Source organism: Equus caballus, chromosome 7 (genome assembly GCF_041296265.1).
Source record: "Equus caballus isolate H_3958 breed thoroughbred chromosome 7, TB-T2T, whole genome shotgun sequence".
Taxonomy (NCBI): Eukaryota; Metazoa; Chordata; class Mammalia; order Perissodactyla; family Equidae; genus Equus; species Equus caballus.
The window spans coordinates 83,268,797-83,284,027 of NC_091690.1; the positions used below are offsets into that span (position 1 = coordinate 83,268,797).

Genomic DNA, 15,231 nt, shown 5'->3' on the forward strand with positions numbered 1-15,231 from the left:
CTCTTGTGTAAGCATTTGAAAGAGAATTAGAGGAAATTGAGAAAGTAAGAACTGCGGAAGAAGACATGAGCACCTCTGCAAAGTGTTTCATGTGCCAGATAATCTTTCAGACCTTCCGTAGGAAATGCAGAGGGCGCTCTCACCCCTTTGAATGTCTTGGCGTAACAGTAATAGTAATGCCTCGCCTTTTTTTAATTGCCTCAGCTGTTAGTCTGCCTTTTTTCATTGTTTCAGCAACATTTGCCATTCAGTAAATATTGGTTATGCTGCATTTTAGGAGGATTCCAGTGCTGGAGATGACAGTGTCCATGACAGATTTATAGGTCCACTTCCAAGAGAAGGTTCTGTGGGCTCTACCAGTGACTATGTCAGCCAAAGCTACTCTTATTCATCTATTTTAAATAAATCAGAAACTGGTAAGATTTATTATTGTTGTTGTTGTATTTTCATAAAATCATAGGGCATTAGACCCAGAGTAATCTTAGAGATCTCAAGCCTCATTTTATGGATTAGAAAACTGAGACCCAGGGCAAGATCAGTAGTTGGCAGAAGCGAAGTTGGAACAAGAATGTAGTTTCTCTTTCTCTCAACCCATTGTCTTTACTGTATTGTTACTGCTACTATTTAGTAATAAAGTAAAAATATTGAAATATTTTGAAGGAAAACTTTTCTTTTTGATAATTTTGTATTTTGAAATTAATTAATCTTAAGTTTTTGAGGTTGACTTTCTCTGGAAAGGGATGTCTCTGTCATTTCCTTTTGCATTAGAATAGACTACAGGGGATACTTCCATTTTGAAGCAGATGGGCCGGGCTTGTTTTATTAGACCTACTGTGTCATCTAATTATATGTTTGAAATTAATCATATAATTAAAAAATCCCTGTTAATTTTTTTCTGAACGTGATTAAACCTAGACTTTTGATTTTTTCAATTAGTTGAGCTAGTGAAATCGCTTTATTTATGCAGAAGTTTCTTCATTTATATATGATTGGTTAATTGCCTAAAAATAGAATCTAGATACTTTTACATATCATTTCGTCTTACAACAAATTCTTGAAGCATATAGTATTATTCATATTAGAAGAAGTGGAAACTGGGGCTCAGGGAAGCCTTTGCTTGCACAGCTGGTTAATACTAGGTATAACTTCAGAACTTTTACCCTTAGAACTTCAAAACAGATGATTTTAAATATCACATACAAATATCTAGTATAAAAAGAAAACTGTAAGGTTACATTGCAGATTTGGTTTTAATGTGATCTGTAAGCTTCCATGTGCTATATTTTGTAATTAAGTGGAATAATTTCCTCATAGCTGACTATTTGTGCAGGCTTAATGGTGTATTTGTTCTGGAAATAGCAATATTTATGGTATTTAGGAATATTTATATCAGTAGAACTTTTTTGCAGCAAACTACTAAGAATAAAAGAAAATGCAAAATTATCTTCTGTTCAAATAATAGGAGATAGTAAAGCTGTTTCTCATTACACTGTCTATAATAGTGATTCTCAGATTTTTATTTCTTTAAAAATCATTTGGAGATACTTGTTAAAAACGTAGGTTACAAGGCATTATTCCCCAAAATACTGATTTAGCTGCTCTGGAGTAGGCTAGATAAATTGCATTTTGTTTTAGATAAGCATCCTAGATTATTCTGAGATAGTTGGAATACTTAGAGAAGGTTCCACATTTAACAAATCAGGATTCTTGAAATATTTCCTTTGTATTCTGACAACCAATTCAGTCCTTTATGCAACAAGTATTTATAGAACTCCTACTTTATGCAGTGTACTCTTTGGCTCTCTGAGGTCTATAATTTCCTAGAGACTAAAACATATTTTTTAAAAAATGTACTTGCTCTGATTATACAAATGTAATACATGTTCATTGTCATACTGTAAAATGAAAATCACTGACAATACTACTCGCAAAAACTACTTCTAGTGATTTTCCTTCTTTTTATCTCATCTTTCCTCAGTATGTATGCTTTTAAGAAAATGGGAGAATCATATTATAAGCAGATTTTTAATCTATATTTTTCACTTAATATTATATGAGGAACGTTTTTCAATGCTATTAAATAGTATTTTAATATGGAGTTTTAAATGGCTGAAAAATGGTGTTTTGTTGTATGGTTTAAATATTTAAACTGTCTGATTGTTACTGATGTTATTGTGGACTTTCTTGTGCATAAGTTTTATTTTCATCTCTGGTTATTTTCTTAGGGTAAGTTCCCAGAAATTGAATTACTAAGTTGAAATTTATTTAAAAAGGTTTTAAAGGTGTTTGATAGGCATTACCACGTAATCATAGTCCTCACTGCCTATTATTTCTCACAATCTTTACTCCACTCCTTTTCTCGACCTGTGCATTTTCCTCCAGTGTTCTTGTGTACTGCCTTTCTGAATTAAAATAGTCTATAACCATCCGAAGGAATTGTGGTTCAAAAGCTTTTGTTAGTAACTATGGAATTTGCATTTTCCTTGAGAAGTAACTGTAAATCTTGGCGCTGTGTACAAAATTTTTTCATTGGAAAATGCTCTCATGATTTCAACTCAGGGCTCTGGGAACACATTTCTCTATCATGCAGTGTGGATTTGGGGACTTAACATTTTTTCCTGTCTTCCTTGCCTACCAACTCCCTCTGGTAGCCAGCCACTGTTGATGGGAGATGAGGTGGGGGGTGTGAATTATGAGGAGTAAGGAGTGTATTGAAGGCTAATGTGGACTCAGGTGAATAGAACTATGTGACTGGCATGTTTCATCATTTAAATCCATAATATCTGTCCTTGGCCAATTTCTTTAACAATTCTTTCCTTTTATCTACACCAGGAGTTGGCCTATTGCGTTAGGCTTTATTTGGCCTGTTTGATTTCTGCTTTATTACCTGTTGGTTCTATTCAGGATTTCTTTTTGCATGTGCCCTCTGCAGAATGGCGTGTGTTCTCACATCCTTCTCCCTTACTGGCTTATACTTAACAATATTGATTCACAACTATTTCAGATGTAGGACCTTCTGGATAATAGTTATCATTTGAAGTTTGTTGATTTAGATAATGCATAATGACAAGAGATTTCCTTAATTCAGTAGCACTTTTATTAGTCTCACTAAAGTCTTTATACTTTCAGAAAATAGTAGTACATTTATGTCAGACACTGTTCATTCTGTTTAAATCTGGTGCTAAATCAAGTACAAAAGACCATAGGTTTCCATATGATTTTATTGCTAATGGCAGAATAAAGAACAATGGCAAAAATGAATTGCTGTTACTCCCTCCTTCCCTTCAACCTCCGCTCCCTACCACTCTTTTTAGGCCCAGGGAAGGGAAACAAGGTCACAAATAAATGATACAAGATTGGTCTATGGGTATACAAAGGACAATGGTAGTATTCATTTACTTTTTAAGGCTACAGATACGGTGGTTGTCCCTGACTGTTCAGGAGTTGAGGGAACGAGATGGGAAAGAAGGGAAATCCCAGGCAGCCTCAGCTAAAAAGAAGGGCCGAACAGCCTGGTCTTCTGGCCAAAGTGCTGTTGTTTGTGGGGAAGTCTGTTTATGTGAACTAAGAATGAAATAATGCTTTCCACTTAATAATCAGGCCAGATATCATACAGATTTGAGTTTCTTATAGGTCATATGCACTTCACCCTCATATGCGCCTGCTGCTGTGCTAAGTAGTAGAGGAGAGAGAAATCAGACTCAGCTCCTGCCCTGCACAGTCTCGTGGGGAAGGCATGTAGGTAAATAGGTATTACAGGACAGTGAGAGACAGGCTCCGATATGGATTAAGGACAGGGTGCTAGGAGAACAACTCAGGTTGAGGGTGGTTAGGAATTGAAGCAGTTTATAATTATATAACAATGCAGAGCAAAATATGTAAACACAGTGTTCTTAAAATAAAGATGAAAGGCGTTAAAAATCAAAGCTTGAATCTTAGCCCAAAGTGAAAGGTGGGTGGGTAGCCTCTTGATCTCTTCTTAGAATTGTACAGGTGCCAAGAGTGTGGAATCTATTCCTCTTTTTTACAACTGACCGAGGTTCATCCTGCATATTTCTTGGTCCTTTCATCACCTTCTTTGGCAATATAGTTGTCCACAGAGCCCACCGTTTCTCAAGACATTTTTGACAATTGTTGGGAAATTGGAAAAGTATTTTGAGAAGCTTCAGTGAACACCTTTGGCATCTATTGAAAAAGGATTTAAGCTTTTTGAGACAACCAGACCATTCAGTATTAAGTGGAAGTAAACAAGTTTAATTTCTAAGCAAGGAGTTGACCACGTTTTGCTCAAATAGTGAGGTATAACTAAAATGATGAGACTGATTTTTTTGTGTATATGTATCTCATAAACTGGATCTGAAGTCTATTTGAAAAGCGAAGTTCCAAAAATGTCCTCAACAATGGTAGCCATATCCAATTAGATATATAAAGCTGAGTACTTTTAATCATTCACTTGAATTTTAAATTCATGTAAGTTTCTCCTTCTCTCCCTCTGTCCCTCCCTCCTTCTGTTCTTCCCTGCTTCTATCTCTGGCTCCTCTTCGTACTGTATAGTCACTCTTTGCATAGCATGCTGATCTATAGAATCTCATACTTTATAGGCTTGTTAAAATAGAGGAAGTCACTCAGAGGTTTCATATAATGAATTTATCTTATATGTTGTTAGTTCTTAGTAGAAATTGGTTTACGGGGCCTGATGACAGGACTAACTGGTTCAGTTCAGTCTTCCTGCATTGAGTATATATGATAGTTAAAGTGAATATATTAATACTTTTCCATCTGAATATACAACTTTTAGAGTTAGGGAACAAAGATTATTTTTATGTCAATTAAACATATTATATTAAATATGTTCCTCTTAAGATCTTATTAAATGCTATATAATATCTTTGTGTATATATAACATGTGTATAACGTATAACAAGATATTCTGCATTTTCTGAGAAACAAGGTTTACATAGCACGCATATTAGGAAAGGGGTCTTTTTAGATGCTATTGAAAAAATCGAAATAATTTCCAACGAAGTAACCTTAAGCTCTCAATTTTTGCTGTGTATTAAATTCTTATTAAGTTTTCCTTTTGTTATTTTTAATGTAAATGCTGATTTATGTATATTTGTGTTTTCTTTTTAAAGGATATGTGGGATTAGTAAACCAAGCAATGACTTGCTATTTGAATAGCCTTTTGCAAACACTTTTTATGACTCCTGAATTTAGGAATGCATTATATAAGTGAGTATTTGAAAAAATTCTATAAATAAAACTGATTTAAGAATTAAAATAAGGTTTTTATCTAATAAAATCTAATTTACCTTCTTGCAGTTATTTGTAAAGTTTGGGGCATTTCTCACTTTATAAGACAAACCTTGAATAGTACACAAGAAAAGGATTTTATGAGAGATTGGCATATGAAAAATTTGTGGGAACTGATTTGTTTCCTTTTTTGGGTTACTTTTGAGTAATATCTTTGAAGTTGCTGCAAATATGAATTTAATGTATTTTGGGAACTTGAATATTAGTTGAATTGCTCAAACAACATTATGTTACCATTGCATTCATTTGTAAGCCCATCATCTGAGGTTACTTGTACAAGTTGACATGTTTTCTTTTCAGCAAGTATTTGTTACCCAGTAGTGTTTATGTGCTAGGCAGTTGGTGGATGGAGATGGACTTAGAAATAAGGTCGTTGTTCCTGAGTAATTTACAGGTCTCTCCACAATAGCAACATGTGTATGTATGAAATAGTTTAAATAACATTTAAGGACAGCTAAATGCCATGAGAGTTTAGAGAGAAGGGAGATTGATGAAACTTGGAAAAGTGGCTTAGCGTGGAATGTAGAACTTGAGGTAGGTCATGAAGCTAGGTATGATTTGGCAATATTGAGGAGGAAGAGAGAACGTTGCAGACAGGAGGACTTTCAAGAGAAAAAGTGAGTAATAATAAGTGCTGCCTAAATGTTAATTATTAGTAGTTTGTATCAGACACTGTTCTGAGCACTTCACAGGTAGACTCATTTAAGTATTATGGTAACTGTATGAATTATGCGATGTTATTATCCACATTTTACAAAGGAGGTAACTGAAGGCACGTAGAGGTTAAGTGCTTTGCCAAAGGCTGCAATGCTAGAAGTGGTGCACACAGTAGATGCCAGAATCCATTCCCTATTCCGCCTTTATTGTAGCTGATGCCAGTAAATATAATACGTCACAGGGACATCAGCCTAAGTAGAGTTTTTGTCAGAGTACTGGGAGATGAGGTTAATAGATGGAATCTGGAGTCTGCCTTCAAACCTAGAACTAACTGAATAGCCTAGGGTGATGTGCCTGCTTTGGCAAATGGTGCACAGGAATGAGGATCCTGGGAGCTTGATTCACCATGCACTCTAACACCCTGAAAGTGGTCTGTAAATTTATAGCACTGTGGAGAAGAGCAAGAGCATAGCCAGGGCTATCCATTCAGCAAGCGTATATTGGAGACTTACTGTGTGCTAAGCACTCTTTTAGCCATAGAGATTACATTGGTGGAGAAGACAAAGTCCCTGCCTTAGACCTTCTATAGCTCAGCCTATATAAATGAGCTCATTTCACACAGTCATGTATGCCATGAAGAAAATAAGGCAGGGCATTGTGGAAAGCAATTGTCAGGAGGTGGGATGGGAAGTCAGAGAGGGCCTCTCCAACGCACTGCCGTGTCAGTAGACCACAGAAGGCAGTCCTGTGAAGATCTGGGCCAAGAGCATTCAAGGCAGAAGAACCACAGTGCAAAGGCCTTCAAGAAACAAAAGAAATCCCTTGTGACTGGAGCCCAGTGAGTGAGGAGGGGCCGTAAGACTTAAGGTTAAAGAGGAAGGCCAGATGCTTTGGGGATTGTGAGAGTTGCAGGTGGGGAAACAAAGCCTGAGGGCCTGATGATGTTTCATAATGTAGAGCTAAGGAAGGTTTGGTTCCTTAGAACGGCTGGACCTTGCTGGACTGCAGGCAGGGTCGCGCTAGCATGAAAGGATAAGTTCTGTCTATTTTCTTCACTTGTTGTATGATAGCCAAGTGAGAATCTACTCATTTAGATGTGGAAGCACGTAAGTGATGTGTTAAACATGCCATTTAGCAAAGTTTATATGTTGCAGTGTGCGGGATTGATTTGAAAGATAGGGAACCCTGGAGGAGTCTGTTGTTAAACCAGGCATGAATAGATGGGGGTCAGAATGAAGATGGGGGCAATGTTTATTGATGTTTCAGGTTGAAAAGTAGTACGACTTAGTAACACATTTTATTTAGGAGTAAAAGAAAGGGAAGAATCAAATATGGCACCAAAGTTTCCCACTTAGGTGACTGGAGTAACTCCAATACCAGCAAGATCTAAAACCTTTTAAGGTATTTGTACCAGCGCTAAAGGACAGGTGAGAATTCAGTTTTATATTACGGTAATTCCTCCCCACTAGTGAATTTCCCTTGCAAGAAATTTGAGCATTCTTTATTTTGACTTGACTGTTCCTTTACAGCTGCTGGGAGAAATTTAGATCCATAATGTCAATTATAAGTCCCTTCTGTTGAGAAGAATAAGAATAAAGGGGGCTAGGGGTTAAATATAGAAGAGTGGAGGGTTAAAGCAGATGTCAGATAATGAGTAGGTGTTTGCAGGGAAGCTTTGAGAAGAAAAAAGTCAAATGTGTTCCACTGATGTCTGCGAGGCAGAAGGGAGCTCTGGTGTGCAAAAAACGGGATGGGATCACAGAGCTGCAACTTCTAAGCCCTAAAATAAGAAAAATATTCACAACTTTAACAGAGGGCCATACCAAAAGAAGAAAAAAAAGCCTTTTACTAAGTTTGTAAACTGTAGCAGAGGAAGATTAAAGCTCCAGCCTCCTTTTTGAAACTAAAAACCTTCTAGTGAGGAAGTAGAAAGTATTAGTAATGATCTTATCGCCAACTTAAGATATAGAGAATCATTAATATTATTCTTATTTAATATTTTGTCTTTAACATTTTCTTTTATTGAATATAAAATTATTTTAAGGTCTTTTGTGGGTACATTATCAACTTTAGTCCCCCAATCTTACGTGTTCTGTAAGGAATCTGCTTTTTAGTTAGGAATTTGCTTGTTATTGAGACAGTCCCTGTAGCTCAGCTAGACTGATGTTTATAAGTTTGTGAGGGTAAAAGTCTTATCTCAATGATTTTATTTACTTATATTCTCTTTTTTAAACTTTTTTTTTTTTAAAGATTTTATTTTTTTTCCTTTTTCTCCCCAAAGCCCCCCGGTACATAGTTGTATATTCTTAGTTGTGGGTCCTTCCAGTTGTGGCATGTGGGACGCTGCCTCAGCGTGGTCCGATGAGCAGTGCCATGTCTGCACCCAGGATTCGAACCAATGAAACACTGGGCCGCCTGCAGCAGAGCGCGCGAACTTAACCACTCGGCCACAGGGCCAGCCCCTCTTTTTAAAACTTTTTACTATGGAAAATTTAAAACATATTAAAAAACAGTGAAATAGTGTAATGAATCCCTCTGTACTCATCACCCAGCTTTGAATATTAACAACTCATGGTCAGTCTTTTTTTTCTGTAACCCTCCACTCTGTTTGGAAGCACACCCCCAGCATGTCATATGTAAATTATATCTCGTCAGTGCTAAGATTTCGCTGATTACGCCATAATTTTTTTTAAACAGTGTTCAAATCAGGATCTAAACAAGAGCCACACATTGGAATTGATTGATAAGGCTCTTAATCTGTTTAATCTATTTTTAATCCCCTTCCATCTTTTTTCCCCCCTTGCAATTTATTTCTTGAAAATAAATATATATGGAAAACTGATGTCATCTGTCCTGTAGTTTTCCACAGTTTGTGTTTTGGTAGGTGAATGCCATGGTGTCATTTGATATTGTTCTGTTCCCTGGATTTTCTGTGAATTCATAGTTAGGACAAGAGTCTTGATCAGATTGAAGTTTGAAGATTACTTCTAAACGTGCTTTGCCTTTCATTCATGTTGCCTTCTTATGCCTTTTCTTGTTAAAGTCTAAATTTCTTCTGATTTTATGAAATAGAAAAAGACTAATGTCTCATTAGCTATTACCAGCTTTAGTTAATATCCAAACCCTGTACAGCCTCAGAGTTAAGACCCTACAATATTATGATGTTAATGTCAATTATGCTTTAAAAAATAAAAGTATTTTATAAATAATTTTCAAACATTTCATTTCGATAGGTGGGAATTTGAAGAATCTGAAGAAGATCCAGTGACAAGTATCCCATACCAACTTCAGAGGCTTTTTGTTTTGTTACAAACCAGCAAAAAGAGAGCAATTGAAACCACAGATGTTACAAGGAGCTTTGGATGGGATAGTAGTGAGGGTACTAATTCTCTTGTAATGCTAAGTATTTCCAATATTCAGAGGGGTTCTGGGAGACAGTATTATAAACAAATAATACATAGTAACAGCTTAATTAACTTTACCTTAAACCTTTTCATTCCTTTTTGCTGGGATTTAAAAATAACTTATTTTTGAAATTTAATCTCTGAGGGTAAATTTTTCATGAATTAAAATGTTCTTGTAAAATAAATTTAGTTATACTCTATTTTTATGTACTTAAACTAAAATTTTTAAAATTTGTCATCTTAGATTTTTCTTAATATATTTTTTAACTCTACAGTGAAAAAAAAAGCAGAAATAGCAAATAGTGTGGCACCATAAAGCATGTTATTTATAAAATGCTGATATCTCTTGATTCTTTTCCTTGTGATTGCCTTTTCATGACTGTAGTGTATATTTTGTGTTCTTTTTAAGTTGAACATTATTTTGTGTAAACTTTTCCATATTTCTGACAAATTTGCTTTTAAACAGCAAGTTAATGTTTTATTACATTACACTTATTGCTATTTTTATTGAATTTTGTCTTAAAATAGCTTGGCAGCAGCATGATGTACAAGAACTGTGCAGAGTCATGTTTGATGCTTTAGAGCAGAAATGGAAACAAACAGAACAGGTAAGTCACCTCTCTCAGTGGAGGCGAGTGCTTTCTAATAAATCATTCATTACCTTAAAGTGGCTTTTATTCTCGTGGAGCGTCTTAAACCTTGGGCATTAGTCAGTTGGTAAAGTACCAAATGAGGAATTGAAAGTACTGGGTTCTCACTTGGCCATTCACTGAGTCGTAAAGATCCTCAGTAAACACCCTGGACCTCAGTTTCTTCATCTTTAAAATAAGCAAGTTGGAACTTATTATATAGATGGTCTCTTCTTAGCTAAAAACTATGTAATTCATATATATACATATATATGTGTGTGCTTATATACATTTTGGGGGGATGATTTTTGAACAGTATTTTCAGATATTTACCAAGTAAATTATACGTCTTATAATCTGTAGCACATTATAATGTATATTTATCAAGTTTTACCTTTGTTTTGACCAATGAGGTATAGTCATATTCTTTTGACATTTAGAATCCTGGTTAATCTGACCCTATTCTTCTTACCAGCTGGAAAGAGGAAGAGTTGAGAAGTGAGCAGAACACTAGACATATCATTGGGATGAACTGGGTAGGGCTCAGGACCCACTCAGAGGAGGGTTTATACTGAATGTAGTGATAGGGGATCAGAGGGCTAGTGTAGGGGAAGAATCTGGAACATAGCCGAGAGGGTCTGCTCTCTGATTGGAACTATTATGATGGCTTGGACCAGAGTTTTTCAAACTGTAGATTGTGATCCATTCATGGGTTATGAAATCAGTTTAGTGAATCCACACCAGCACTTTAAAAAAATGGAATAGAATAGAAGAGTAGAAGAAAGAATCACATAAGTAAGGGTAAGTATTGTTTTATGCAACTTTTGTTACAGTTACGTGTACTGGGTTGCGATGTGAGTTAGTTTCTTACTGTGGGTTGCTGTCAAAACTGTTTGAAAAAACAGTGGAGTGCAGCACTTAGCAGTGCTCTCCCGGTGCAGAAGACATAATCAGATATGACCAGGGCAGGTGATTGAAGAAGACTTCATTAAATAAATAGTATTTGAGTAGACATGATGGTGGATCCTAGTTTGAAGGCTTTTAAGTCCTAGACATTTGAAGGGATGTAAATTTATGAAAAAGGTAAACTGTAATATGCCTTCCTTCTTGTCTATTCTTACTTGAGATACTGAAAAAATCTTTAAGTTTGTTTAGTTTTCTGGTTTCTCTACATAGCCTTATGGAATTATATTTTAGTAACTTTATGTAGACAGTATTAGTGGCTGTTTCCTCTTTGCAGGGTCTGAAGTTACCATTCCCCTTGTTACATCCCTCTGTGGATCAGCACCTCCGTTAGGATCAGCTGGGGAAATTCCTCCTGAGTTCCCAAGTTTTGCTGGGAGATATGATTTTAGAAATCAGAACAAGTTATTGTGAGAGTGATGATTTGCGTATGTAAAGCTATAAAAACAGGCAGTTATTTAGCTGTGTAATATCAACGTGCCTAAAGTGATAGATTAGGATGTATTCTCATCCTAATGAAAAGATCATATGAAGTTTAATAACATAAGAAATGATTTCAACAAAACATTTTAATAGTGGAGTTTTTAGTAATATGAGAATTGAGATAGTTAAGTTTTGCACACTGATTCTTAATGTTAATCTAATTTTGTTGATTTTTAGTTGATTTTTGTCAAGACTTGATCTTTTAATAGAATTTTAGATAAATCTTCTTTTTTTTAAAGTTTTTTTTTTTTTAATTTTTCTTTTTTTTCCCAAAGCCCCTCAGTACATAGTTGTGTTTTCCAGTTGTGGGTCCTTCCAGTTGCGGCATGTGGGATGCCGCCTCAGCGTGGCCTGACAAGCAGTGCTCTGTCCGCGCCCAGGATTCAAACAGGCGAAACCCTGGGCTGCCGAAGTGGAGGGTGGGAACTTAACCACTTGGCCACAGGGCTGGCCCCTAGATAAATCTTAAAGCATTCTAAAACTTCAACAGTAAGAATAAGTGTCCTTTTGAAACTCATTTTTAAAAACATGAATCATTGTGTTTTTACATATTTAAAAAATTATTTTTAAGGAACACTTTCTAAAATGTAAATTTTAAATTTCTTATTTTTAGGCTGATCTTATAAATGAACTATATCAAGGCAAGCTGAAGGACTACGTGAGATGTCTGGAATGTGGTTATGAGGGCTGGAGAATCGACACATATCTTGATATTCCTTTGGTCATCCGACCTTATGGGTCCAGCCAGGCGTTTGCTAGTGTGGTGTGTACCTTTCAGCTGACTGCTTGTGTATCCATACACAGAATACATAATAGCACAGTGGTATAATCTGTCATAAGGTAAGTATCATCCTAGATACACCTTCTTGGGTTGTTAGTCATTCCTGCATTTAAACTAGCAAGATCTAGAAGATTTTTGACCCTTCAGTGAGTCCTAATAGTGCATGTATAAGAGGGAAGGTGAATGCAGATGTACTGCCTCTTGGCTCAGGGTTTATTCTTTCTGATAGGGGCTAACTTATTTCACTTTATCTTTTTTTTACCTGTAAACAGTATATTTTATAAATGCTATATTTATGACCACTTTTTGGATTGGAAAGTACTTTTTGTTTTGGGGACATTGCTTTGTTCTATACACTTTTATAATTGGAAAAATAATCTTTGATTTTTGGATAATCAGAGGACATATTTTTTAAAGGAGCATCCCAATTCTAAAATTTAATTTAAAAGCCATACTTTCTATATCAGCACAGGTAATTTGAAGAATCAGAACTATATATAATTAGTTTAATTATTTATATACTGAGTATCTAATTGGGAGATTATCTAAGATTTTCTCATTCTTCCTCTCGTTATCCATTTCTTAATTGCTTTTTGATAATGTTATTATTGCATTTTATCCTTATGTGTGTAACTACTTATACAAAAGGAGAGTCTTGGAAGGAGTTAAGTTGATATTTAAAATTAGAGAGTTCAGAAACAGTTGTTTGAAACTTATTATGAACCAAGGGAAACTTTCAGAGCTAAGTAAAACATTTAAAAAAGCAGAATTTCATCATGATGATGTTTTGGGTCTTGTTTATGCTGTTAACAAGCTGATGGGGGCTCGTAGCTAAAATCAGTGTTTTTAAACCAGATATGGTTTAGTCCTCTGGCCTCTGGGATGATTGATTCCCTTTGCTTTTTTTTATCCTGCTTTTATATGGCTATCAGGAAATAATCAGCAAGAAATTATGGAGTCAGTCAGTGGAGTCCAAAGTAAGAGACCTTTTCTGGATAGTGGAAGATCAAGTCTCCTTTCCTCCACTAGTTTTCAGTCTGCTTCCTGAATAGATTTGAAAAATGTTGTTTAATGTTTAATAGTACCCTTGTAAACTGCCATTCTAGGTATGTGAGCTTGCTGTTGCTTCCAGTGGCGAGTTTTGTTTTTTGTTTTTACTTTATTTATTTTGCCAGTTTAAGATAGAAGTGACATACTGAAAAATCATTGAAAATTGATTAATATTTGTCTTTCAATGACTTATTTGCTAACTCATTTTTAAATACTGGCATTTCATTAGTGAAATATACAAGGGAAATATTTGATAGTCCCAAGCATTATAGGATATTTTTTCTACTTTGTAAAAGTATTTTTTATGAAAAATTTTTCTTTTATACATTCAGTTTAGCTTTTTTACATATTAACTGAATGTTGAGGAGGCTAGTTTTATTTGTGTTGTTATATTGCATTCTTATATTTGAGTATTCAACAAATATAAGTGCTTAGCTAAATCTTTATGTCATTATTTATTTAGCTACTGAATTGCCACCACTCTCCAAGTACGTTATAGAAACAGCAGTGGAGCAAATGGGAGGATACTTTTGGAAAAGTAAAAAAAGTTACATTTCTAAATGGATTTCTCCAAAGGTAGTCCTCCCTTGTTGGACGTATGGTGGTGGTGGTAGGGGTGGTGGTGATTCAGTGGAAATTGGAAGTTACAGCTGGGAAGCAGTCTGTGAGCAGATTTATAACACACATGCGCTAATAGGGCTTGCGGAAGGGAATTTAAAACTTCCTCAACTTTGCTGGAATCTCTTGAGGGAAATTACAGCAGGTGAAACTACCCAAGATAGGGGTTCTAAGGAGGATACTACCTTCAGAGAACTTTAGTTAGAGGTAAGTGATTTCCTATTGTTTTCTGAATTCAAAACCTATAACCTACACTTCGTAATCCACAGAAATCATCACACAGCATCTAAAATTTGTTTTATATCACTGTGTGCCATTGTGTATTTTGTAAATTCTATGTGTTTTAGGAAGAATTTGGTATAAATGTGGATTGTAAAAATCTAGTTAAAAGAAACGTTATAAAATCTTGTTCAGACTATATATAATATTTGGCCTTAATGTGAACCAAACTGTTTTTAAATTTATTCTCCTAATTTATTAATGGACTCTGGCATTTTTGTTTTATTGGATATACACACACACATATATACACATATCTGCATACATACACACACAACATCGATGGTTACATGCTCTGTTTATTGTATGTTCTGTTCAGTGAGTCTCAATATTATAGATATGTGCATATAGTGAAGTTAATACCTGATGCTTAATTTCAGTTAGTGTGAGGTTCTGTTAAAAACTTAAATTTTTTCTTTTAACCTTTATCTGAAATATCCAATTTCTAGAGTCATTTTATCTCCATGCAAATAAATTAACTTGGGAATAGTATTTCAGATTAAAATATGAATGGAATTAGCACTTAGCTAATTTATCGTTATAACATCTATAGTCGCTTTTTATGGTCTTTTCCAGGATGATTGATAGACTGTTTTTTTAATGAGTGCTAAAAATTGCCTAAAGTTGAAAAAAAAGCTTTTCATCACAATATTTTTATTGAATTATTTTTTAGTTCTTGTAACTATGATATTTATTAAATTTCTGGTCTTCGTTTTACTTGGCCAAGTAGGCAATCAATAGTTAAGGGCGCTTCTGCCATTCTCTCTCCCCCTCTCAGGTTGGGTTCTGTTCCACACTGGTCTGCAGTGGAATTTAACAGGTGTTCAGGAGAAAACTTCTTTGATTAAATAAATCTGGGAAACTGTGTAACTATAATCCTCTTTGGGAAGTTCACAGTGCATATTTTATTTAAAATGCCCAGAAGATTCCTGTAGTAGAGAAATTTAACTGTGTTTGACTTAGCGTTGTCTTTCTCTATGGGATATCTGTTGATATTTCAAGGGACGCTTGGATTCTGAGGAACGTATTTTGGGAAGTTCTACATTAGATTAAC

General features: G+C 35.1%; 1 protein-coding gene across 3 annotated transcripts in view; it reads left to right on the top strand.

Moving 5' to 3' along the window:
• The window catches only part of USP47 (ubiquitin specific peptidase 47), a 112,535-nt gene that overhangs the window by 48,996 nt on the left and 48,308 nt on the right, over positions 1 to 15,231 (top strand). For all 3 annotated transcript variants that reach the window (XM_023646048.2, XM_023646047.2, XM_070274775.1), the window contains 5 exons: positions 278 to 416; positions 5,136 to 5,232; positions 9,204 to 9,349; positions 9,903 to 9,982; positions 12,063 to 12,212. In XM_023646048.2, coding sequence (XP_023501816.1) covers positions 278 to 416; positions 5,136 to 5,232; positions 9,204 to 9,349; positions 9,903 to 9,982; positions 12,063 to 12,212 — 612 coding nt within the window. The remainder of the gene's footprint in view (positions 1 to 277; positions 417 to 5,135; positions 5,233 to 9,203; positions 9,350 to 9,902; positions 9,983 to 12,062; positions 12,213 to 15,231) is intronic.